At 37.2% G+C, this 27,391-nt stretch overlaps 1 protein-coding gene across 1 annotated transcript in view; it reads right to left on the reverse strand.

The window, feature by feature from the left end:
• Positions 1 to 27,391, reverse strand: part of DNAH3 (dynein axonemal heavy chain 3) — a 57,759-nt gene that overhangs the window by 23,926 nt on the left and 6,442 nt on the right. Inside the window, exons 6-37 of the mRNA XM_040078873.1 lie at positions 26,939 to 27,119; positions 26,236 to 26,425; positions 25,529 to 25,724; positions 24,383 to 24,508; positions 23,472 to 23,667; positions 22,080 to 22,259; positions 21,501 to 21,637; positions 21,238 to 21,343; positions 20,502 to 20,680; positions 20,017 to 20,201; positions 18,597 to 18,720; positions 17,854 to 18,010; positions 15,964 to 16,108; positions 15,472 to 15,683; positions 15,120 to 15,211; positions 14,587 to 14,701; positions 13,968 to 14,084; positions 13,612 to 13,791; positions 12,411 to 12,547; positions 11,552 to 11,753; positions 10,870 to 10,962; positions 10,453 to 10,563; positions 8,750 to 8,864; positions 8,157 to 8,355; positions 7,052 to 7,160; positions 6,599 to 6,712; positions 5,311 to 5,487; positions 4,214 to 4,305; positions 3,583 to 3,802; positions 2,644 to 2,778; positions 1,328 to 1,439; positions 561 to 802 (exon numbers count right to left, since the gene is read on the reverse strand). Of these exons, the coding sequence (XP_039934807.1) occupies positions 561 to 802; positions 1,328 to 1,439; positions 2,644 to 2,778; positions 3,583 to 3,802; positions 4,214 to 4,305; positions 5,311 to 5,487; positions 6,599 to 6,712; positions 7,052 to 7,160; positions 8,157 to 8,355; positions 8,750 to 8,864; positions 10,453 to 10,563; positions 10,870 to 10,962; positions 11,552 to 11,753; positions 12,411 to 12,547; positions 13,612 to 13,791; positions 13,968 to 14,084; positions 14,587 to 14,701; positions 15,120 to 15,211; positions 15,472 to 15,683; positions 15,964 to 16,108; positions 17,854 to 18,010; positions 18,597 to 18,720; positions 20,017 to 20,201; positions 20,502 to 20,680; positions 21,238 to 21,343; positions 21,501 to 21,637; positions 22,080 to 22,259; positions 23,472 to 23,667; positions 24,383 to 24,508; positions 25,529 to 25,724; positions 26,236 to 26,425; positions 26,939 to 27,119 (4,876 nt within the window). The remainder of the gene's footprint in view (positions 1 to 560; positions 803 to 1,327; positions 1,440 to 2,643; positions 2,779 to 3,582; positions 3,803 to 4,213; positions 4,306 to 5,310; positions 5,488 to 6,598; positions 6,713 to 7,051; positions 7,161 to 8,156; positions 8,356 to 8,749; positions 8,865 to 10,452; positions 10,564 to 10,869; positions 10,963 to 11,551; positions 11,754 to 12,410; positions 12,548 to 13,611; positions 13,792 to 13,967; positions 14,085 to 14,586; positions 14,702 to 15,119; positions 15,212 to 15,471; positions 15,684 to 15,963; positions 16,109 to 17,853; positions 18,011 to 18,596; positions 18,721 to 20,016; positions 20,202 to 20,501; positions 20,681 to 21,237; positions 21,344 to 21,500; positions 21,638 to 22,079; positions 22,260 to 23,471; positions 23,668 to 24,382; positions 24,509 to 25,528; positions 25,725 to 26,235; positions 26,426 to 26,938; positions 27,120 to 27,391) is intronic.

A 27,391-nucleotide genomic window follows, 5' to 3' on the forward strand; every position in this document is an offset into this window, starting at 1 on the left:
ACAGAGTCAATGCAATGTCTGTCATAAAATCACTGAACATTCCACTTAGTGTCACTCCTCATTCATTTGTATCCTTACAATACATGGTATTTTATGACCTTGTCTCAACTTTTCCATGTCTTACAGTAAGGCTTGCAGAGACACAGAGAACAATGCTCTAACTTTAAATAACTCTACAAGAAAAAGCAGTTATGACCCACAGCTTTTTTTAAATTCATCTGTTCACGAGGCAATTTAAGCAAGTTCAGTTTTCAGTCACAGAACTGAGTCCATGCACTTCAGTTTCCTAAAAGGGTCAATAAAAAAGCCTAATAATAAATAATCAACCTCATTTTAATAAAGAAGGAGCAAGACAAGGCTTCTAGGGAGAAGTAATGGGTTAATATTATCTAATACCATCTAAACCCACTCATACAACTGGGGAAATACAGCAGCGCATTTAGGCACATCAGCCTTTCCTGAATTTCACACCTCCTTTGACCAATGTAGCAACAATATTGCTCCTACTAAAAACAAGTATGTTTATTCAAGGACCAGGTTATGGCCAAAAATTAGGCTACCTTTTTGTTATCATCCAGCACAGTGTTCATGTTCTCTATCCAAACTGCATCCACGGGGCCATCAAAGATAATCCACTTGCGATCGTCTGTGGTAGAAGATGCTTGTTTCCTGAAGGCCTTTGCCAGAATTCCATCTGACCACTCGTGACTTACAGGATCAAAACTGCCATACAACTGCCCCATAGTAATGGCTTTGGGGTTAATAACTTTGTATTCAACAGCAAACTCATCCATGGCGTTCGCTGTGTAAAAAGGCAAATACATGAGCTTGAGAATTTGATGGGTTAGTTTTATTCAATAGCTGAACAAGTTGATTCCTGAGGATCCTACTCTAGCTGCTCAAAGCAAAACACCCCAGATATCTGGCATCTAGGTAGCAGTAAATAAGAAATTCCCTTACTTGTATAAGGCAAGAAAGAAGTTTGCTGTAAAAACACATGAAAAAAAAACCAAAAAAGCAGAGCAGCACAGATGTAATGTATTTATGGGAGCTACTTACAATATTCTATTGTAGCTAATCTTTTCAAGAGTCTTATGCACAAATAAAACGCCTAACAAAATTCAGAAAAGCATAAGCTCATTAGTATGGCTTACTGTTCCAGTAGATGTAGACAAAAATACTATCAGACAAAAATACCAGACAAAAAATAGTTCACAGTCAAGAAAGAAGAATATAGGCCAATAACAACCTGGGCGTATCTCAGCTAAGGAAAAATAACATAGAACTGACTTCATTTAATGAAAAGCTTGTGGTTGAACAATGTTACCTGCACACAAGTCAGCCAGGGCCCCAGCCAGCACTTTGTATGAACTGGTCTTCCCACTCATAGGGTCTCCAACAATCATGAAACCATGGCGCACCAGCATCATTTCGTACACCTGCCAGGGACAGGAGAGCCACTCCTTAACATGGCACAAAAGCAGGTGTTACATGTTATGTGAATGAAAATAGAAGTCTCTCTCCTGCACTCAGATGTGACACAACCAAATCTCTGCACTCTGCTGGCTGACCAAAGCCTTAATCCAAACCAGAGGGCAGTCATGCTTTTATGACAATTCTCACTGAAACAATTTAAGAAGTCGTTTTCCCCAGGCATCCTCCCTTTCTCCTTGCTAAATGTCATCCCCCAGCTGCAGCAGCAGCACTGTACAGGGTGTGAGACCACTAACCAGACACTGCAGATCACAGCCCTGAACTGAAAGGGCCTGAACTGAAATCAGTGGTTACCAATGAAGCTGACAAAAACTGCAGCTCGGAGGATCTGGCACATGGTCAGTCCCACAGAGGCTGACTCTGGACTGCAAGAGCGGTAACTTCTTCTGTCACCCCACAAGATCTTGTCAAAGCTCAAGTTGAAGCAAAACCACTATCAAACAGATCTGTAAAAACCCCTAAGATGATCTTTTTTTATCATGTTAAGGCTGATATTTCCTATTTTAGCTTCCTAACCAGTTAACACTACCCCAATTTTAATGAAAGATACAGTATGGTTTGGAAAGCAGCGTAAGACAAGTCTGAACATAAGCCAAAAAGTCTGAACTGCTGTTGGAGAGGCCACTGATGACCCTGGCCTAGGCCACACATTTTTAGCCTTGCCATTACCCTGTCACTAGGCTGCACAAGAAAAAAAAAGGTTAAGTATTGTCTAAAAGGTCCCCAATACTAGTAAAAGGGAGGCAGTGGGCACACAGGGCTGGAAGTGAAGCAGAAGCAAGGTCACCTCTTTCAAGACTTCCCAAGGAACCTGAACAGACCTGGGAACAGAGCCTGACTCCCAGTCCAGCATCCTGTTCACTAGCCTACACTGCTGCAGTTAGTAACAGATTCACTTGAATTTTCTCTCCTGAAGCACAAAGCCCTACAATGTGGCTGCACACATTAGCTCCTTCACAGACTGAATTACAAAATCTCTATGACCAAAGCAGGCTTTTATTTCATGATTTTTACTTAGTAAAAACACCCCATTTGTAATAGTCCATTAATTGGTAAGGAAACTATTAGCTATTCATCATGACACAGACAGTGAATGAAGAGTATTTCTGCTCTCGTGCTTTTCTTCCCCAGAAGTATGTGAAAATAAACCTGAATAATTTTTCCAATGAACCATGGCACTGGTTGAAGATTCAATTTTTCAATATTTTCAGTTAGTGCCTTGATAAATACGTCATAGTCTGGTGTAGGAAGAACCACTCCAGGAAACAGGTCAGATATGATACCCTGTTAAGGAAAGACAGAATAGAACACTATTTAAACACAGGTTAGAAAAAAAAGAAAATTCCCAAGTAAAACAATATTCACACAGATAGCAGAAGCTTAAAACCAAATGTCCTCTGCTGGGCAAAACTAACTTCTAGGCAAACTAGCCATGGAAGTATTCTGTATACATGAAATAGAAATCTGTGCCTGCAGCTCTCATAAACACACTGCTATTGTAAAAGAAGCTCAACCTTTACAAATTTTCCCCCATCAGGATTACACAAAATGATGTGAAAGCAGTTGAAAGAATTTCAGGGATTAAATAGAAAGGTATGTGCTCCAGAATTTCAGAACAGTGACTCTGGCTGGGCTTGTACCCTAGCTTTTCTTCTTTAATATTGATTGCTTTCTAGCTTAACATAATCTTTATTTTCTATTAAAGCGGCATGCAAATAGAAACTTCACCATTTTTATTCTGATCTCAAATTTCTAATTGACCTGAACTTAATTATCCACATCTTTTTTGGAGCACAAAGCCAGAATACAAACTTCAAAGAATGATTTCCACAAATGAAACGGCACAAGATGATTTTTAACAAGATACCATCTAAAACATTTTATAGAATAACTTTAAAGACACCACTGAAACTTCGCTTTTCAAAATAATCCTAACAGAACCAAAGAGTTCCTCCAGATCAGTGGACTGAAATAACTCTTCACTACTATGGCATCATCTAGATCAAACTGTTCTAATTTCATTTCTGTGAGTTCTTACAATGGATCTCATCATCATAAAACCTAAAACACACTGGCTCGATACCTTACCTGAAACAATGGCACATCCTGCGACAAGAACTTGGCCAAATTAACATCCAGCAAAGCCCGAAGCAACAACACACTCTCATTTTCAGTTGGGTACTTCAGTTTTAGGTTCCCCGCTGCTGTCAGGACAGATTTCACCGCACGCATTCCGTAATCATAGTGGTGCTGAGATGACAACTGCTCTGAGCACAAACGGTAAGTGGCAACAATTTTCTGGGCAAGACTGCGGATAGTAAAATATTATGTAGAGTGAAAATATCTCACTACTCAAGGAAAATAATTTACCTTCCCATATACACAAAGTATCTGCAGTGATTCTAAAACACAGCAGCTGACAAGATGGCCCAAGACACCTGGGAAGCAGGACTGTAGATTATACCATACTAGAGAATGTGTGCATCATCTAGGAATTCTGTTTGACATTTTGATACATTTTCCAAATGATTCTGGGTAGAAGTGCACATCTGGCAACATGAGGTGCTAAATCAGAATTGACAAGAAAGCAGGAGATTAAAAAGTGCTTTCTAGAGAACCGAAACATGGACAGCCGTCCATATACACCTCAGACACACATACATGCCATATAGAGGAATGAGGTATATCAGACTCAACTAGAAAATTCAGCATGTCTTACCTCTTAGAGTCCAGAAATCCCATTGAATAAAGTGAAATTTCCCCAATCAAGGCATAATCTGGGACCATCATGGCAACTGTTCGGAACAGTGCCTGTAAGGAAGAAAGTAAGACACCAACTTCTGACTATGGAATAATGTAATAAATTGTGCCTGCTTTGTAAGAATAGCATCTCTCCATAAATTCATGAATGCAAAGAATTTATGAATCATCTGAAATCTATGAGACTACTTTAGAATTCTATTCTATTCTGATCTTATCAAACGGTTCAAGAGGTCTGTGCTAAGCACTGCAGTAACAAATGCTTAGAAAGAATAAATTCTAAAGAACTATGAATAAAGGAAAAGGGAGATGAGATTCATCTCATTTTCATGACAAACTAGCACATGGTGTGGTTAATGCCTTCTAAAAGATCATGCAAAGAAGTGTGGCAATGTTAGAAAAAGAATCAGGACCGTATCCGTCTCTCCATAGTGTCCTAGCAACACACAAAGTTATAATAAATTTAAATTGGGATTGCAAACCCAGAGAATTTCCAGTTAGGGAGAGCACAGTTAAAGCTGTAAACTGGTATCCATGTGATTAGACTGAAACCTTTCTTCTGTGCATTATGTACAACCCTAACTGTTTCCTAAAGCTTGGTGAAAAGCACAGCAGGATACATTTGAACAGGTTATCAGTTGTGCTGGTTTTGTCTGTGGTAGAGTTAAGTTGTTTCACAGAAGCTGACCTGAGCTGTGTTTTGGATTTGTTGCTGGAAACAGTCTTGATAATTCAGAGATGTTTTAGTTATTGCTGAGAAGAGCTCACACAGAGTCAAGGACTTCTCTGCTCCTCACCCCACACACCAGCCAAGAGAATGGGTGCACAAAGAGGGGACACAGCCAGGACAGCTGACCCAAGGGATAGTCCAGAGTATATGGAGTCACGCTCAGCAGAAGTAGCAAGGGAGGAGATCTTGAGAGTGATGATGATTTTCTTCCTTAAGCAACCATTACACATCAGCTTATTACTCGATTGATGACTTTTTTTATTACCATACACTCAAAGTCACAAATTCAGTTTAACTTCTACAAGAAAGCAGGAATTCAGACTTACCTTCAGATTATCAGGCAACTCTGCCCGCCCAGCATAGCCAGGATTCATGGTAATAAACACAGCACAAGTGGGATTAAGAGAGATCTCTGTCCCTTCAAAGATGAATTTTTTGAGTTTGCGAATTATAGCTTGCTGGATGCTAAGTATTTGCTGGGCAACTACAGATAATACTTCAACCTAATACAGACAGAACAGATTGGAAAACATAAGACACTTGGAGAAGTACTATAAAATGGGTTTGTTTACATATTTTGATGGCTGTATTTGCATTTCTCCAGTGAAAAATCACCCTAAGCCTATGTATTAGCTGCCTGTTGAAGGGACCCTCTGAAAGTCAGTGCCACTATTTTCTACTTAGCTAACACAGACTGATCAACAGAGGCTTCCAAAAGCCTCCTCAGGGAAATACCGTGCGCCTGAATGTAGAGATCTAAGTTAGTTGGACAGGAACTCCCTCTGGAGGCCTCTAGAAGCACTCTCCCTTCAACTCAGACACATAGTTCAGGCCTTCCAGAAAAACTGATTCACTCAATGCCCAAAATTGAGGGTAAATAACAAGTAAGGTTTTCTGATTGTTTTAAATTATCAAGGTAACAGAATATTGGAAAAGAAATGCTAATGCTTGAATTCACTAGAAAACAAGCTACATCAGAAAAACAGAAAAATTAAGGAGTTAAAGATACTAATACATACAAAATAGAATTTCATTAAACTTCCACATTTACTAGTATGTATAAATGAAATTTCATCAAAGTAATGATAAAATTTATCCAAAGTACCTAGTGACCAAATTAAACAAAACCAAAAAGACCAGAGCAAGATCAAGGGGAGAATTAGATGTGTCTGTTTACACAGTTTGATAATCTCAGCGACACTCAGCCCTAGTCATTACAGGAATCCCTCCACTGGGCTATGTCTGTCCTGTGCTGAACAGAACAACTGAACAAATGCAACTCCTCCACAGCCGTAGCCTGATTTCTCAAGAAGAAGACAAGAACATTTCTTTCCCAAAAAATGAGTGGCACATACAAAAGAAAAAAATTGTAAAGGAACTTTTTTTTTCAGCTAAATTGACCCAGAACACGATACTTCTGCAACACAGCACAGGTAGGCATGTGCTTCTAGAGCAGGCAGCTGAGTGCCTATTTCTGTGTCACTATCAAAACAAAGAGGCCTCACCACAAGTAAAAGCAGAAAATTGGCAATAATGCCATCATGTCTAAATCTAAAACTTCTTGTGTGTTAAATTAAAGCTTTCTCATTTTATCTGTCTGAGTTAAAACATTACCTCGATTCTATTGAACTCGTCAAAGCAGGCCCAGGCCCCAGCTTGTGCCAGCCCCTTGAAGAACTTGCCCATTGCCTTGTAATCCAGGCCATCAGAGCAATTAAAGACAACACACTACAACAAAAACACAGACAGCATTTCTCAGTATTGCCACAAAGTCCACTATAAAATTCTCAGCATCTAAAACAAGGGAAGGGATTACTGCTATTAATTTAGGATTAGAAAACCAGGATGACATACAGACACAATCCTAAATGTGAACTTGTTACCAGCTATTCCTGTGAATAAGGAACAGAATCAAAGAATCATTAGGCTGGGAAAGACCTTTCAGATGTTCAAGTCCAACTGTAAATGAATAGTGACAAACTAAGCAGCACTTGTTTAAGCGTGGCATTTTAATATCTACATATCCAAACATAAATAGTGGAAAGTGAAAAAAGGGAGTTTTGGTACCTGCTTAGCTATTGCCTTTGCTAGATCTTTTGTTGTTTCTGTTTTGCCAGTTCCAGCAGGCCCTTCTGGAGCACCACCAAGATTTAATTTCAAGGCACCCATTAATGTCCTACATAATCAAGAACACAGGCATTAGAAATAGCAATCTTTAAAGGCAGATTGTTTCTGAATGGATTGATAAGTATTTTCCTATCCAGGCTCTCCTTAAAACAATTTACTTGTTTCTCTACTGACTTCACAGCTTGACCTAAAAACCCAGCACTGTCTCATAAGTGATTCCTAATTGTGGAAGGTCACATTCAGCCTAAAAGGAATCTCAAGGCTTTTGTTACATGCATCCACCTTGTATACCCGCAATTACACAAGCAAATGAACAGTGCCATGAGCAAAATGGTAGAGTCTGCAAAAGGACACATTTCCCTCAAGGGGCACTTGAACTGGCAAGAGCTTGAAACCGGCTTTATGAATTCAGGCAGTCTTTAGAAATGGATGAGAAAGCATAAAGGTTGTTAAAAAAACCTGAGAATCACATTGCTTTTCGAGTGAACGTCTTACTAAAATGAGGTCCCTGTTAACAGTGGAGTGATCTGATTATTTTACAAAGCCCTCATTCAAAGCTTTTGACTCATGTCTTGAGGGCACATCAGAACTGAAATACCAAATGTCTTTGAATATTTCAACCTTGAGGACTGAAGTATTTCCATTACAACCGCTTGCAAGCCAGTGGAGGAAGAGGAAGCTAACTGCATTCGAGTATCTATGAAGGGTTCTATAATTACCTCACTTATCTTACAGACAGGCATACCCAAACTGTGTGTCTTACTTCAGATAAATTAACTGAATTAGGGCTACTGTAGAATTCTTTGCAGTTCCAATACCATGTGCTGCCAGCTCTTTTCAGAAGCACCTTCTTGGATACAGTAGAATCTATTACTCTACTGGTATAGAAACCTATACATTATAAATACTTTTACCATATTCGGGCAAAATCTACAGGAAGATGTTAGCTGCCGAGGTTCCTCCTTCTATTAACTAGAACAAATGAAAGTAAACACAGATCAATCAAAAAAAATGAAAACATTATTCACAGACAATATGTCTTTACCTATAACATCGATCTGTCAGTGGGGTTATAACCAGACGTTGAGAATTGCCCAGATACTCATAACCATATTTCATTTCTGTTGTGATCATTCTCACTATCACATCATTCTCTGCCCAGTAGTATCTCAGCTGAGAAATCCACTGGAAGTCATTCAGATCTGTGACTTTGTCTTCAACCAATTTTGAGACCACGTCACGAGCTGCAGAGTAAGACACAGATTGATTAAAAAATCTAGGCACTTCTACTGTGGTAGTTTACTTGAAACAACTTTTAAGTAAAGTAACATTTACTTAGAGCTATGTAAGAGTAATTCAACATTTAGAGGCTGGTTTTAATGTTAGAGAGGAATTTGCAGTAGTTTTGCATAGGGAATAAGCTTAATTGTAACTAGATTCCAGTGTCTGTTCTAAGTAGATGGGAGACACTTGTGCAGTACTGAGCAGTCCTCATTCTCCCAAAGAACTGAGCAATAACCTGTAAAGGCTGATTCAAGTCAAAGAAAGCATTTTAGGTGCCTGTCTCCAATAGCCCACCCAGCTAATGACAGCAGCACTGCCCCAGACGTCACAGGGGCAGCAGCAGCTGCACATTACCGTGCACATCGATGACAATGAGAGCTCCCAGGGTCAGCCGGGCTCCACTGGACAGCTTTCCTCTCACTAACTCAACGATGTCCCTGATCTGTAGATTGCTCTTCTCCAAGAAATCCTGTCAGAAACAAACACAGGCGCTAATGTGATGCTGTAGCCAGCAGTTCCTAAGCTCCTGTGGGTGCAATCATTGGAGACAGCCTCTCCAACAAAACATATTAATGGTAGTCTGGGCACTACACAAACATTTTAAATTCTCTTTTCTATGCTGACATTTTATTTTAATATGAACACTTCAAAAATATTTATGGCCTGACAGTAGTAGAAGCAGAAGGCTTATCTTTCTTCCTAATGGAAGGGACAAAACTCTACCAGGGAGAGGAGCAGATATTCTTTGTTTTGCTTCCCCCGCCCAAGAAAGGAATGGGCATACGGGAACAAGTCCATTAGCAACGTGGTTTAGTTGGCTCTACTTTAAACACGTGTTGGACTACATAATGTCCAGAGGTCCCTTATATTCTGTGATTCACTGTTCTGTGATTCCTTCTCATTTTTCTTCAGCTATGGATTATTCAGGATTAGTTCTGTCTGGATGTATTGAATAAGATCTTCAACTGGTGTTAAACAATACAGGCAAGTTAAAGCTAAGAAATTCAGTAAGGATACAGAAACAAAAAAGCTATCATTAAAATGTAGTATTTGATGTAAAGTTTATTAACACTTTTCTATTTCAACATTCAAAAAGCAGCCCAAACATTCTATTGACAGAATTAATCTCCAAATAAATCCTCATCCACACAGCTTAAATAGGATCACAGAAAATCACATTGAATTAAACAACAATTATTTCCACTACTGGAGCATGTGTTTGAGTAAAGCCTCAGTGAAGTGATAGTTAAAACTGCTGTGGTGACAGAGGCACAATGAACACGTAAGAAAAGTTTCTTGTATGAAATAACAAATTTGGCTGCTGCACCTTCCTCACCAGGAGAGTCAAGCAATAACCAGAGAAATCAGTGCTGATCTTATCCTACCCCACAACTCCCTGAAGGAGGCTGGAGCCAGATGAGGGCTGGACTCCCACGTGAAAAGTGACAGGACAAGGGCACATAGTCTTAAACTGTGCCAGGGGAAGTTTAGATTGAATATTAGGAAGAATTTCTGCACAGAAAGAGTGATTAGACATTGGAAGGAGCTGCCCAGGGAGGTGGTGGAGACACTGTCCCTGGAGCTGTTTAAGGAGACTGGACATAGCACTCAGTGCCAGGGTCTGGCTGACAACGTGGTTTTGGGTCATGGGTTGGACTCGATGAGCTTAGAGGTCTTTTCCAACCTCATTGATTCTGTGATTCTCTGAAATAACTGCACCCTTCTGTATGTTTTTCTGAGGCTTCCCATGCAGAGACAGGAATTAGAAGTAAAAATACATAGTGTTTAACAATGGTCTGTCACTTTCTGTTTGGTACTTTAATTTACACCAGTATCACTCGTAAGTGAAGCAATACAATTTCCTTCAGTAGGATTCCTCCTGATACACACCAAAGTAAATGGGAACAAACCTCTGCTAAGACCCAAAAACAAAATAAAGCACTGCATGAGTAAATTGCAATATGTTGTTGATTGAGGATCTTCTTTGCTAGAAGGAGCTACTCATTAATTAATCAGAGTTCAGTGCCTAGAAATAGAAAGTTAGGAGAAAATCTTACTTGTAAAGTTTTGCTCGTTATAGCCTCAGACACTTCTTCTGTCCAGTAAATGGATGAAACACAAATAACTGTCTGTCCAGGCCACTGAAGTACCCACTCTTTTCGAGGAACCTTAAACCAAAAGATCAATTTCAGACACAAGAAGCATATAAACACATTAGATTATGGCACTGATAACAATTACTTTCCTCAAATGTCTTTTGTCTCATGCTGCAAATAAATGAGAATCAGCAGCTAAAGCTTTAATACTTTTATTTCACGAAACTTCAAAATTAAACAATTAAAGATTGGTACTATTGAACAAGAGCTGGATTCCACTTAGCTTCAAGCATGTTTACCTGGTTAAGAATTTGAGCAACCTATTAATGTATATTTGTTTGTGAAATCTAACTTATACCATAGTTCAGGAACAATTACCTGGCTATATCCTTTTATGCTGTCTTGAAGAACTTGTCTTACACTGGCCAACATCATTTCTTCTACTTGCAGAAGCCATTTTTCTACCATGCCCTTCAAGAAAGAAAAACAGTTAAGAGTTGATACACATTTCCTAATTGCATTCTTCTTCAATGCCAAATTATTTGAGATGTGTTAGGCTTAAATATGCTTTCTTCAGATCTGGGTATTTTATATAAAAGGAATAAAGGTTGAAATTACCCAAAATCTGACTGGTAATACTGTAGTTTACACTGTCTGAAGGCAGGTATATTAAGCTAACTCGAATGACAACCCAGATAAAGAAACAGCTGGATATGTTTCATATAAGCATAAACAAAAAACACAGATTGCATGATCAGCTAAGCCTGCTCATTTTAACCCAGGGCATGCCTTGTTCCTGCAGGATTAAGGGAAAAGAGTATCTGTAACTCACAACATGCCCCACCTTCCAGAGGAATTTACTGCAAAATTGGTACGTCTTACTCCTTTTTGTAGGAAATCCTTTTTATTTTAGAATACCAGTCTGCACTCTCACGTCCTAAACTCCTTTCATGATGTGATCCTAAATGGTTTAAACCTAATTCCCTCAAAAACATGCACTTTATGCAATGTATTCTGTATTAATCTAATTTCATATAGTAAAATTAAAAAAAAAAATTACATTTGCTTTCATTGGATAGATTTTATCTATGAAAGGAACTATTTCTTTCTCTGAACTGATCATGCCAATGATCTCCAGATCCTCTGTGAACTCCAGTTTAGCAATTCCTTCAAAACACTTCTTTAAATGTGGTTGTACTCGAAGTGGATCCTTTGTTTCAGACAGTATTTCAAGCAGCTCGTCGTTAGACAGGAAAAAGAATCTGCCAGAAAAACACAATTACTTTCCAATCATGAAAATTGCCATTAATAATCTACTCATACAATTGGTTTTTTTGTTGCTTCTGATACTAGTGTATCAGAGAGGAAATTATTATCTCAAATCCCTTTCCTTAAGCAATTTTTAACCTTATAAAACTCATCACATCTGTTTTTTCAGAATTTCAATGTGACCATCTTTTTATACAAAGGAAGGATAAGGGTTCTCAGACTCAGGCAGGGAAGAGCAGATGGCTCCAGCCAGCCATTAAGTACCCTGCAAAAACCCTGAATCCTGCTCCTCGTGGTCATGTACAGCTCCCACGGATCACACACCTCTAAAGAGGGTGGGGCAGGGAGATAATTGCATATCAGCCATGGGAAGGTAGCAAGCTCCTTCAAAAATACCCTGTAAGTTATAATGCCTTTCCCAATCAACGTTTCCATTGTGATAGACAGATTGCGCCTCCCCATCCCCACCTGTTCTGGCATTTCACAACTGAGGAAAATGAGTTATGGCTGGAGATGAGAACAGCTTTTCATTTTTCACTGCATGTGGCTGTGTCCCACATATGTTCATAAAATGAGGCTTTTAAGTTCAGTTGTAATGGTTTGAGTTTATGGCTTCTTGTTTTTAACTTAGGCCTGTTTAATTAATTTACCTTGGGAAAAATAATCTTTTCGACTCCAAGTAAGTATTCAGCCCCTTTTGAATGTCCTCTAAGAGAATATTTGCTTCCTGAAGTCTGTCTAACATCTTCGGTTGTTCAGTTGCTACAAGTACCTTTGTGTCTTTCACCTTTGTAAAAACAAACACATAGCAGAAACTGCTAAAAATTGCTATAAGTTTTACATTAAAATTGTTAGCATCAATCACATATGCTGTAGGAGGCAAAAAAGCTGTAATTCTTTTCTGTGGTGTGCTTTCATTAAATATGTTTGCATTATTTGATAGTTTTGCTTTTTAGACTGTCAATGTTACCAACTTGAACTTTATAGATTTAATGAAGGAAATATCAGCAAATAAGATCTTTGGCACTTGCTCCTGTGTCTTGAGCTTGCTACACACCCAAATAAGTTCTGTCAGAGACACAGCATGCAACAATTATTCCCTGTTCTCTCTGATAACACTCCTCTTCAGAGGTTTCCACTTCAGCACAGGCCTCATCATTCACAGTCTGAGCTGTTGGACAGGTCTCAGCTCCTATTTAGTTACACTGATTATTTCAACACCTTTATCACACAACCAGACACTCTCAGCATTTCTGACAAACATCTCAGCTCACACCACCACTGTCTGGCCTCTTACTCCTTGTTTACATGGAATTGAACAGGTTACCAAATTGCACTTCTATCCCCATTATCTTAACCTGACACACTACCATGACAGTCCATATTCACTAAATTTTTGAATAACCATGTTGTCACATACTAGAGAACAATCACACATACACACACACAAAAAAGTGTGTATACCCTGTAAGTCTAATGCAAGCTCTCATTGTATCCAGACAAGGCTTTGTGCCTTGTCAGTGAAGTCATAATCCAATCTTGAAAACACAAATCATTCATCTTTCTACCTAATTCTGACCATTTAGCCATAAGATAGCTAGAAAATTTAGAATTCATGTTCCTTGAGCTATAATTCACCTTTCAACACCCAGCCTTTAGAGAAATCTCAATTCAATAATGATGTAATCTACAATTTTACTGCAAGACTAGAATTTGTTGGATTTTAGTTAAGTATTTTCCACTCCATTGAAACAAATACCCAACTGCAGAAAAGAACAGTGTATGCACATGTAATGATCATGTTACCAGATGTGCATAAAAATGCATAATTTATGACATTTTAGCACTTACCACTTCTGTCATAATGTTTTTCCAGTAGGAATCCACAATCTTAAACTTTCTGCCCTCTTCAGGCATTTGAGCTATAATGTCTTTGGAACTAAAAATTGGTTCCAAATACAACCACGTTGCCTGACATTTTAACCAGCTATCTATAATATCTTGCATTAAACACAGCTTATCTTTCCAAGCCTGCAATGAAAACATTTAGTAGTTAAGCAAAATTACAACAAGAAAATAATAAAAAAAATATGAAAGTGTTCTTAGTCAACAACTCTCTAACATCTTACTGTGTCAAAATACCTTGAAGCACTTGGGGAAAGCATATTATGAGACATGCAAGCTCAACCAAACTGGCTTTTCCTTACCACACATTCAGCTTCTATTGGTTTGATGAAGGGAGAGCCACACACTGTCTGAGTCTTAACAATGTGATCGTCCAGCAAGAGCTGGATGTCATCCACTGACGACAGGATGTTGGTGTCCTGTGAACACATCACATTTTGGTAAGTCAAATGGCAGTCATTTTATTTCACCACTCATTCAGCTTCCTGTTTCCCCCTTCTCTATGATGTGAAGATATCAAATGGACTCTCTTCTGTACACCTCTGTTTCAAAGGTACAGAGACAGATTGTTTGTGATAGGAAGCTGGTGCCTTCTGACCCAATCTTTTGCACTGAGATTCTTGTTTCTTCTGGGCAAGTTAAAATTTCGCTGCTGTCTAGCTTTCCATACAATACTGGGGAAGTCCTCAGTCTTGCAGATTTGTTAGGATGAGTATTTGAGATCACAAGCTGTCCAGATACTAAAGTCCAGATAGAAAGGGTTATAATAATGGAGTCATTTGCCTAGCTGTGGGCTAAGATACAACTTCCCATTGCACCACAATGAATTAGCAGCAACATCCCTTTAATATTTCTCAATTGGTATTCAGAATCAAGGGAATTCTTTTCAGATATATACATTTTGATTTGGTGTTTACTTACAGTATCCCTGTATTTCACCAAACTGAAGTACACATCGACCCACTCCGATTTCATTTTCTCTATTGATTTCTCTAAGGAATACTCCTTACTTGCAGCTGCTCCAACAGGTTCTATTCTAAATTGAAATGAAACATACCTTTGAAATGTTTTTGTAACATAGCTGAAGAGCAAAAAAAAAAAGCAGTTGTAGGTAGAGTTGCATATCAGACTACCTTTCATAATAATTTGTTAATATTATCACAGACTCTTTCTTCAAGGAATATTTTTCTACTTCCAGCCTCACCAAGTTAGAGATATTAATTGGAAGACAAATACAGACAGAAAATTCTGAATGAGCAAATTAAGAGATTTAGGAATACAACTGGATTTTTATGCCTCTGTGCTACAAGAACAACTGGCAGTTCACACCTTGATAAACATAGCTGATTTTACAGCATGTTCTACCAGCACACAAAACCCCAAAAGAACTAATATTTGGCATCTGAGCCATGAAATACAATGTCTAAAAAATGAGGCTAGATTAAACTTCTTACTGTTCAATAAATTTTGAGAGTCCACAGTCCAATATGTATTTAAGGTTAGTGTTTTCATCCGGTTTGATCTCACATCCTACAATTTCACTAATCTGAAAATAAAGTAAGAAATAAATCTATCATCAAGATGCACTTTTGTAAAATACTTTCAAACAGCAAGCAACAAATTCTAACAAAGTACTAATGCAACACCCTCATTTGCTTTTCTGCCATAAATTATTAATTTAAAGAAGCTCCTGCCTGTGGCATTACAAATTTCAAAACTGGATCTATCATGTCACAGGTTAAAAGATATTGGACTGTCAGTTTCTGTGGCAGAATATTTCCACAGTTAAAGCAGAGTTTGAAGTACCTGCTTCCAGTGTCTCTCCTTCATTCCACGATTGCAGGCAATTGACAGGACAGGAAGATGCTGTTTAAATTTGTCAAGCTTGAATTTCATGGATTCTGCCATGCGCCGGGGCACAGGCACATCTGGGAAGCTCTTACTCAGTTTGTACATGGTCCTCCACATATTTCCAACCTCTTCACTAATTTCATCAGCATTCAGTTGCTGAAGAGATCCTGAACACAGCAGCATAAAAAAAGCACAGCAGGCACATCAGCACAAGGAGATTCCCAGGGTGGTTTAGTTACAGCTATTTTAAATCATTGTCCTCTAACTGGAAATCAATTGCGTTACAAAAAATTATCTTAATGCAAAATCCAAGTCAGTAACTCTATTTCACACTGTTTAACGGCATTTATTCCTTGAAATTATTTTCTCACAATTAATCAACCCTCTCAGCTTCTGCTTAACTAACTGCAAATGACATGTTTCATCAAATGAACATCAAAGCCTCACCATTCATCCATTCCTCAGATTTGGTATGGAAAGTATATGCTGTTACCCAAAGCTGCTCAAAGGGTTCTTTGGTTGCAATTATAGATTGCAAGAGAGGAAATTGAGTCTTCTCCCGCCCAAGCAAATCTTCTTCATAATTAATACCCTTTAAGGGGAAAAAGAAAAGTTCCTATTGTTGTTTAAACTTTTAAACAGACAATATTGAACATAATTATTTCACATGTCCTAAAGTCAGACAGATCTGTTTATATAGGCCTGTGGATTTTAGCTGCATAAGGTAACAGTGTTCTTGAAAATTCCCCTGTTTTTTTCATGGAATCATAGAGGTTTTTTCCAACCTAAACCATTCTAAGATCAAGTCCAATGGTTAACTCAGCATTTGTGGGTATCTTTTGCTACTCAAATAAATTTTAAAATCCAAATCCATTTTAGAATAAGATAATGTACCATGGAATTCAGTGAAAACAAGGCTCACAAGTTTCCAATCCACTGTGAAATCTGAATGTAACCTCCTCAGATAGAGAGCTTGTAGGATTTTTTTTAAACTCGTGATTTGTTGTTTGGTTTTTGTTTTTTTTTCTTGTATAGAATTATCTGGGAGCTCCCACCAAAACAAGTGTTAATTTCTGTGTTTATTCATGGTAAGACACTGTCTTTGTCCAAAAGATTTTACTGTAAAAAATCCATGTACAAAGATTTAGATCTTAAAAAAGTATTGCCTTCTTCATTTTACAGGTAGGGAGGTGAAGCACAGAGAAATGCTGTCTGAAATGCAGACACTGGATTTAGATTGAGTCCTGAGTCTGTGCTTTTATAATACCAGTAGGCTTTTCATAAAATCATTCAATATGAGCTGCAGGCAGAAAAAAGATGAAGATCCATATTCCAAGATAATATTTAAATTCATGTATTCACCGAGCTAATTGTCATGTCATTTAAATTGTGTGGATACACCTCTCATTGTGATCATGCATTAAGAAATTTAGGCTTAATTAGTTGTTCTGATCTACCTGTAAGAGCATATCAGTGCTGTTAACTCACACTAATTAAATATACTAGATGCCTTTAAATCAGATTAATAGTGTTGATGTGTAAGACAACCAATTTATTTAAATTTTAAACTCATTTAATTGATTCCATTATTTATTTTGTGTGGGACTTAATTAAAATCTTCACCCTTATGGCTCCATATATGGAGAAATCTCATTGTCTCACTGTGATTTAGAGGATTAATTAAGCCTCGCAATGCCTGAGAGATCTCTCAAAGACAAACATTCTCATTTCCCAGCAGAGTCACAGCTAAGACAAACTGTTCAACTTAGGATGATACAGTAAATTGGATGGAGAGCCCTGAATAGAATCGAGAAATCTTGGTCTTCATTTGTTTCTTAGCATTTGAAATTCCTGTTATATGTTAAAATGTATATTTAATGCCTATCGGCATTAAATGGAAATTATGCAAGCAGTTGAAAAACATTTGGGTTTAATTAAAGAACAAGCAGAGGGACTGAAAACACAGCTCCTGTGCACAAACCATTTTTCAGGGAAAATGCCAGCTCCCTTATATTCTGACTGCCAACTCTGTCAGAATTGTTTTCTCTGGATAACATCTTGGTACTACTGACTGCTTGGAAACAGTCAAATTCAGTATGTCAATTTTAAAAACTCCCTGAATCTTTTTCTCCAAAATCTGCTCTTCAGCTCAGTAGTTGGGACAAATAAGCACACAGGCACAAGAAGGTATTTGCCACATCTTTGTGAATTTGGAAATTTTAAAGCCATCCTATCAATATATGGCCAGAACCCTGAAAAGAAAATTGGGGCAGGAACCAAACTTTTGCTCATCCAGCATGTTGTAACCCACTCCATACTCGATTAATACATACTAACCTCAAATTCTGTTAGTGCATTATCTATATTCTTATTTAACTTTTTGAAATTCTCAACATTCTTCCTCAATTCTTCGGCAGTCACGATATCCCCCCGCTTTTTGTAGCTTTCTACTTCTTTATGATAACCTTCAAGAGTTTCCTTAAACTGGGAACACCTAAGATAAAGATAGGTAAGGTAATATGACATCGTGTTTCATTCCTTTTCAGGTTGCAATTATTTTATTAATTACAACAGGCACTGTCACATGAAATCTGATCTCAATACTAGAGTAAACACAGACGCCAGTGAAAGCTCACTAATCAGTTCTATCAACCTATGCCATTCATAGGATTAGAATTCAAGGCTCATTTTCCAAACCTCACAATTGATTTAATTTACTTACATCTGCTACCTCTACTACCTGGAGAAAATAAAGGAAGAGTGAAAACAATGTAACAAAACTACGTGTACTGCTGTACTAATCAATATAACAACATAAAATTATTAATATTCTGGACCAATGCTCCAATATTCTGGACCAATTCCTCCTTTCAGATCTATTCAAGTATAGAGATACTCAAATCCACCCTCATCAATAGTATTTTTCAGAAATCTCCATAATACTACAAGCTAGATTTATATTTTACTTTCTCAGGTTCCTTTCAAATTTTCCTTCTTTGAAATTATCTCCCTTCTACTCATACTAAGATTTTTATTTTCTTTAAAAATACCCAGTGAAAAAAGATTACTTAACACCATACCTTTCCATCAATGCCATCTCCACCTGAGTCCTCCTTTCAGTCAACAGATTTTTACTGCTTTCAAATACTTTCTTAATCTCATCAAGCCAATGGAAAATTCTGCTGTTTAGGTTTATATCATCATCTAAAATAAAAAATATAGTCACCTTTAAGAAAATACCTTTAAACCAATGATTTAATAGAATGGTTATTATATAATGGACTGGCTACTAACAAGCAAAATAGTTAAACTATGTTTGGGAATAAGCAAAGAAACTGGTTACTGGATTATCTTCACTGCAAAGAAACTCTTCCCTAAAACAAGTCTGATTGACAGCAAAACTGTAAAATCAAGTTAAGAATGTGAAATTCTCTAAATAAAATGTTAACTAGGCAGAGACAGTTAGTAAGAACAGTTATTCCAGAATATCAATTCCATTCAACTACACACAAAGAGATCACTCCTAACTAAAGGCATATTATACCTATATAAGATGGATAAATCTTTAAACCATTTCTAGTCCTCAATCTGTAAATGCTGAATTATTCACAAAAGCTAGAGCATCACAACTACAGGAGGAGCACACATCTCCATCTTTATATTTGTCTGTTTGTTCAGTGAATTAAGGACATTGTAACTAATGTAGGACACATGCTTATAAGTCCAGCTACAGAGAAAATGTAATTATGAAATACTGCAATTGCAAACACTCCAGTCCAAAATGTAACAGAAAATTTTGGATGACTTCCATAGGCATCCTAATTTTTATCATAAATGAAGTCCAATAAACACGACACATCCTTTATTATTTCTAGCACTATCTGATCCAAGAGTGTGTCCCACTTAAGTGTCATCCTGACACTAGAATAGGTTTGCATTCATTTAACTGCCCGTCCTTTTTAGGTGCAGCAAATAACAGACTGCATCTGTAAATTGCATTTTTGCTTTGATAAAGATGCCAACTAAAAGTAACTTCTACAGACGTATCTTCAGTCTTAAGAGTACAGCTTTTATATTGAGTAAGAACAGCAAACCATGACAGCAAAACAACTAAAGGCCTATTCTGATCTAATTCTCAGTTCTCACACTTTCTGCATGCTGTCATAGAGCCTTTGGCACGTGGCTTTTTGGATGGCTTTTATCTGGACAATTTTTATTTAATAACATAGAGGTGTCCCACCATTTGGCCAGACTAAATACCATCGACCTGATAATACCTAAAACACTTTAAAAAGCTCTGTCTATGCTGTGTGCCATTCCTCTACCATTCCTTGATGCACTGGTGCATTTTGGGCTCTATGGAATCCTTTTTATTTCCTTTGTGTCTCTTTTGGAACTTTCCATTAGCACCCTAGAAGGTGCAACATTTAGGCATGCAGTGCCCGTTATCTACATATAAATATACTTATATGGAAATTTATATTCTGTAGTTAGACATACCAGAGAGATAAGCATAGTCCATGAGGACTTGCAGTCTGCATGCTGCTTTGTCGAGCTCCTTGTTCAGTTTAACAACAGTAACTTCACTGGATTTCTTTAAGAATGCTTCATATTCCACTAATTGTTCAGTGCTCTGAGGCACCTCACTCATTCTCTTTGCAATGAAGTTAAACTCCTCACAAATTCTTCAACAAAAAGAGAACAGATGTATCACTGGGATTGTAAATGAAGAGAGAGGTAAATGAAGATCTGGTAAAAGGATTCTGTCTTTGAAACAAAAACATTAAATTTCTTCATATATGGAACTTTTTTCTTTTTTTTTCCCGTGGGTTCTAGCAAAGGTTCCCTGTTCAGCCAGGCTGCCCTTCTTGCACTTGTCTGATCAGCACTAAAAAGCCCAGCAGATGAATAAAGGTATCTCATCCACAGATAGACAGCATCGATCCAGGCAGACAGCAAGAACCATCCATACAAACAACAGGTACCTTTGATTTAACTGTCTGTTTTCCACCACTTCAAATTCAATCAAGGTGTCTTTGAGATTTTGGGTCCGATTGCAGAGTTCCTCATTCAGTTGTAAAGCATCCAGACAGAACATGGCCAGAGGAACAGTGACATCCATAGAAGCAATCTCTCTTTTCAGTTCTGTGAAGCTGTCAATCTTCTAAAAACAGAATATAATACATCTGTTATTTTTTCCTAAAAGTCTATAGCTGAAAACTATGACACAAATAATAGTTTCCATCCAACAAACTGGATCATTTATTCCAAACAAAAGAAGGAAAACACATTTTTATCTTTCCAAACACCTGCTCATATCCACAGATTCCAGGGCTGAAAGCTTTGCACAGTAATTTGCCATAGTAGGGAAGACCCAAGCTGCCTAAGGAAGCATTTAGCCATATGCTAACTCAGGGATGCAAAGAGAAGAGTAGACAGACTGACTGAGGACAAGAAATTCAAAAGACAAGCAAGCTGGAGATCGACCAAATATTCTGGGCAGCCTTTCTGCTAAGAAAGAACAACAAAACGCACAAAAGAGGGTTATAAAGAAACCACCTCCTACCTTTGCACAGCAGCCCTACAGTAGGGGGCTATGTAAATTGAGCACTATTCCCAAGGGCAAAATAAGTGATTTGTTCTTTAAGAGCAGAGTTAGGAAGTCATGTGCGATGTTTTAGCAGCTGTATGGACATGCTGAAGTTGTCAAGAACATATTACCTCAGTTAAAGCATCTAAAGAAGGACTTTTTTCCAAAAATTTTGCGACATCTTGCCGTGATTTGTTGTTCAACAGATTGCTGTACTTCCTGTACACATTTAAATACCTTAAACACAGAAGACCACAAAAACAAACATAAGTTTCTAATGCAAAGTTTATCTGTAGAAAGAAACAAATACACTCAAACTGTCTATTTAGTCAAATGGACAGAGTTATGAAACTGAGGGTTTGGAGGGGCAATGGAGTTACCAGCCAAAACTTACTTCTTTGGACCCAGTATGTTGCTTTCAAAGATCTTTTCAAGCTTATTTATATACTCTAAAAACAATGACTCGTGTGGTTTGACTGTACTAAGAGTGAGATCACATCTTTGTAATTTCGGAAACAGAAGTTTCTCTACCTGAAGGAAATAATTACAATTACTGTAACAAGACACAGAATACAAAAACAAAACAAAACAAAACAAAAAAAAAAAAAAAAAAAAAAAAAAACAAACAACAACAACAACAACAAAAAGGGTATTTTATTACTCATTCACCTACCACATTAAAAAAATCATTATTTGGTAAAAACAGTGCAATGTGAAAAGGCTCTGACCTATAATTAACACTTGGTTAATCACATAGTTTGCTTGGGAAAACGATATGAAAATCAAACCAGTGCTTCAATATAACTTGAATCTGAAAAATATTTCTGTAACCAAAAAGTTTGCACAGTTCATGATTCACAATCCTCATCTTTATCTTCTATTTTTCAGTCTTCAGCCTCATTTGTAACTTTTTATATTGTAGATAGTTTTTATTAATATCGTATTTTGAATGCAGCTATAACTTATCCAGTACCTTTGGGAGTTCCTCAGCACTCTGCAGGATCTTCTGGAAGCAATGACTGATTAAATCCCAACATGCTCCCAAAGGTGGCTCAAAGACAATATCAGGCTCTTTCACACAGAGTTTGACTGTGAGTATCTGAGATAGGAAGAACTGCACTCCTCGATACGGTTCTTTAAAATCATTTCCATCCTTAGGGGAAAGAAGGAAAAATTTACGCAACAAGGAAGTGAGCTATAGGAATGAAAATTTTTAAACTGTTCCAACTTCCCAAATATCCTTACTACACAACACCAATGGGTTGTGTATCATCTTCCCTGATATTCATACAAAACAAGATCTCATGGTGCCGCCTCCTAAATTAATCTATAAAAGCTGCAATTAAGAAACTGGATTTAAGCCTAAATGCCTTTTCTCTTAAGTAACAGAAATAAAGCATGAATTATCATACAAAACAGAATTTCTAAAAAAGTAGTTATCTATAACATCTATCAGAAATAAATTCTAGAATCTAGTTTTAATTTGCTTTAGTTGTATAGTCAGTAAGAACTGCACTGCCCCTAAATTGCCTTTATAATAATGGAGTCCTAATCCATGACTAGATTCATAATGCAGATGTTGTAATAAGTAAAAAAGGAACAAAACAAGCAACAAAACAAATAAAAGAGCCAACCATCAGCCACACAATCATCATCCAGCTGCAAAACTTAGTGGCAAGACTTACTGCAAGGTCTGATAGTAAACTGCATTCAATTGATCCTCTGCAATTCAGTATTTAACCCACCACATCTATTCATTTTGTCTTATCAAGGTAGGTCCTGCGTGATCCTATATTTAAAAATCTCATTTCATCAAAGAAGCAACTTTATGGTAGCCAAATAGCCAAAACGGTGGTAAAACCTCCCAGAGTGTAATAGTTATTGTTATAATTCTGTGCATTACTTTAAATAATGCAGGGCACTCATTGGGTATAGACAGGGACACCACACACATAAATCACCTCTGCAAAGGATTACTCAGGACTGTGCACACTTTTATCTTCAAAGGGGATCATTTATGTGCTTGCAGAGAAATTCTGTAACTGATTAAGACCAAAAAAAATAAACGAAAAATAAACTAAACAACTAAAATAAATGCGCACTCACTCAAAACTGAGCTGAAATCTGCTGTAAACTGTTACTTGTAAACTGTTACTAGACCTGTCAACTGATCATTCAAGTCAGCAGTTCTTGATCATGTAAAAAATCTGCTGAGTATACACAAGTCTTTGAAGGATACAGCCATTTTTTATGGAGGCAAGAGCCATTTAGGACATTTTAACCTTCAAAGAGCACTTGACATTATGGCTATATTAATTATCCCCATGTAAGACAGAAAACTATACATATACCTGGCAGCACATACCTTGTGGATCATGAAAAACGCAAGAAGATCTTCTAAGGAGTTAATAACCATCTCACGCAATTGTAACGACATCAGAGCTGACACAGAACTAAAATAGCTTTCAACTTTCTCAGAGGAATCAGAGTCTGTTTGAGGAGCAAAATGAAGCCACATATTTCTCTGATCGATGAAAATAGATGCACAAGTTGGGATCCACCTGCAATGAGATAGTACAAAGTTTTTAACGACTTGTCAGTCTTACTTTGCACTTTGCAATGAAAACTAAACTCAGAAACTACCCAAAGAATGAGTAAAATCCAAAAGGGTAGAAGAGAATTGATAATTAGGTACCAAACAAAATTGTATCTTCCAGGACTTAGAGGAAATCTGAGTTTTAAAGCTAAGGATGCTTTTTATAATGGACAACTATGATTAGTTTAAATTAATAGTAATAGACAAAATAATAGTAAATTATATTGTTTTATTGATTATGAAACAATATTCAATTATTAGCGTTATTGAGAAACAAGTTTGGAAGATATCTCAGGCCGCAGAATGCACACACTTTCTATCACGTGCCTCATAAATTCTCCTTCTTAAACTGACTGATTTCCATAATTTAAGGAAAAAAAAAAATCCATCACCATTTTTACAGATATAGAATCCACTCCTCTCATGGTTAGAAACCCTCTGAATTCCAGTCACCATTTATTCATAGTTTATTACCATTTATTCTTGTACAAGCACTCTTGCAGTTCCCAAGGCTCTGACAGTATCCCGATGTTTATTCCTCTGAGGGCTGTTCACCCCTTTGTTTTGGCAGCCTTGTGGCTGGGACTGGTGTCTAAGATCTATTTTAAAAATGGGCCTTCATGTAAAGTCAGCCCCTGAGTTATTCTACTTAATCTACAGCTCCCAGAGCTGGTACTGACTTGTTCTCAAGGATGTCGCGAGCTTCCCCACAGTGCCTCTGAATGATGTCCTCGAACTCGGCAGGCGGCAGCGGCAGGTCTCCGCAGAGCATCTCTGCAGTGCGAACAAACCGCACGTGGCTGTACCTAGGGAAGGGAAACACGGAGGACATCCTCATGGAATACTGCTTGAAAAATAAAAATCCACAAAATACAGTCAGGAAGGCCTCAGGTGTATTAGAGACACTAAAAATGTAATTTCATTTATAAATATCACTCCATCGCTAAGCTGTCCAACAAGTGCATTTCTGATTGGGAACATAAAGGGTTTCACAACTTTCAGTTGTACTTGTTGTATTCAAAACCCTTAATTCATTGCTAAAATTGCCTTGTCTTTTTCCTAGATTCATTAGTGCATCCAGTCATTAAAGAACATACAGAATGACACCTACTGCTTCTATGCCATATTAATAAGTAGCTATCCTGACTAATCTATGGGGAAAAAAGAGAAATTTCAGCAGCATGGCATATATCACAGCGTGTAACATACAAGCTTAAATTCCTGCAAATGTTTCTTAAATGCAAATACACCTCTCAGAATTACTAATTACCATATTTAACTCCCTAAGATTACACATCTCAATCTTCAAATGTCCCCAGGGCAAAATTCAACTACAAACATTTGAAAGGTATTCCATTTTAAGAATTAATTTTGTTCATATCAGCAACCAGGATGAGAATTCCAAATCACCAGTTACCTAAGCACTGAATCTTCATTAATTAAAATTAAAAATTATAATTTTATTTTTAATAATTAATTTATTATTAAAATTAAATTTCAAATTTAATAACAATTTTATTAAAATAATAAATAAATATATTGTTTAAATTTAGGCATAGCGCTTTTTAACAAAGGGGATGATCTTTTCACAGCAGGTAACCTGTTCATTCAGCAATTGCAGGAAATAATCATTTTATGCTGAAATTCTTAGAGGCTCAGAAAAAAGAATTATTTAGAGAATAAACGTATTTTGCCACTCTGTATCTAGTGGCTCCCCCAGGATCTCTGTAGCATATGTAGAGAAGTCAGCAGATCCACTCTCTAACTAAATCCTTAAATAAAAACATGTTGAATTTCATTAGGATCCTATGAACAAGCCATCTTACTGAGAGAGCCAGAGCTCTTGCAAAGTGAGCATCAGAGAATTCACTATGAACAGATTGCTTTCATTCCAACTTTTCGTTTCTTTGTAAGAGCAGTGCCATGGGACCGGGGCACAGATAACTCTGCGGGGAAAAGGGCGTGGGGTGCTTCGAATAGACAGTCTCTTCCTCTCAGCTGGATCCAGCAAGACATAATCAACTAGAACAAATCATATATATCATGGTTAGACTGCACACATAGCCAAAACCTACATTCAAAGCCACTATATCTTCATAGTTCAGGAAACTGTAGAATTCCGCGCATTTAAAACTAACACGGTCATACAGTTATTTGTATGTTTTTAGCATAAGATACAGTACAATAACCAAATTAAAAATTTGACTCTATAATTACTTCAGAAAAAAAAAATTAAAGAAGAAAAAAAAGAGAGAGAGAGAGAATTTGTCCTGATTCTAAAAATGGGAGGCAGGAGAAACAATTTCTCATTCCGTCTCTCCGCCTGATAGGATGTAAGGTTTCATAAAGAGATATTTGTTGAAACTGGAATGCTATATAGCATGATCACAGGATATTTTCTCTCACAGATCTACTGTAGTTCTACTGATCCCAAAGGAATTCTCCATGAATGCTAAGAATAGAATGGAGATTTGCTTTCAAAGTACAGTAAATGTCTACATACTTGGAACTGCTCAGAGACCGTGAGTCTTACCAGTGGCTTTCATGAGGCCAGTACAATAGTCTGCCTTAATCTCTTCTTTTAAACCTGCCAGGAATTTCTCCAGCTTTGGGCTAGGAAGAATGTGAGCTGGAATATGTTTTAAAATTTTTTTCACCACTTCCTTATCCTGAGGTGCCAGCATGTCTTCTCGCACTCCATTTTGTATGTAGTGACAGTACCGCTAAAAAGTTTAAAAGATGACGCTTATTGTATGAATTTTGTGACAGATAATTAATTACTAGAGAGTATTTTTAGCTTTTCTATCACTTGAGCCTTTTCTGTAATTGAAAGTTTTTGAATATAATGGATTTTGGGTATCTGTCTATGCTCCTTTTAAATCATTTTACATCACTTTACATCTTTACAATACTTCCAACCTGAGAGCAAACAGACAACTAGAACTCAGTTCAGCACATTAAATTACTGATCAAAAAAGTACTAGAGAACAACGTGAGAGGTTATGAATTTGGGGAGATACTCAACCTGCATGCCCTTTACAACAAAAATCAGAGTAACAAGCAAATGAAAAAGGAGTTGACAATATTTAACAGCAGTTTGCTATACTGAGTATTTACATCTCCTAATCCTCATGCACTGCCTGCTTTTCTCAGCTACCTTTTAGCAGAGAGTTTCTAGATACCTTGCAGATGATTTCTGCTGTTACTTTCCCCTTAAAAAGAAATTATATAAATACCTCTATATCATCACTTGAAGGTAGCTTCTCTCGCTTACTTATCTCCTTCTCATGTAAATCCATGAGAGCAAATTGTTCTTCTGGGGTCAGTGGCTGGTTGTCTGTATAGTTTATGACATGCAGTTCAGGTGTATGAGCAGGTACGCTCAGTGAAATGCGATTCAAACTCTTTAACAAAGAACTTTTGAAAAAAAAAGAACACAAGTTTAGTGAATAAAGAAGCAGTAATGCTTAAGGACAGATGACAAAAAACCACTTGTGCCACACTGAGGACAAGAATGACCTATGGAAGTATTTAAATTATTCAATTAAAGAAACCCTCATTAAAATTTCATAATACAATATACTACTTTAACATAAAGGATGTAATCATGCAAAAAGCCCATATCACCCAGACAGGCAGCATTTTACAAGCAGTTCTACAAGAGTCACACCTACTAGGACAGTTATGTA

Source organism: Hirundo rustica, chromosome 15, assembly GCF_015227805.2.
Source record: "Hirundo rustica isolate bHirRus1 chromosome 15, bHirRus1.pri.v3, whole genome shotgun sequence".
Taxonomy (NCBI): domain Eukaryota; kingdom Metazoa; phylum Chordata; class Aves; order Passeriformes; family Hirundinidae; genus Hirundo; species Hirundo rustica.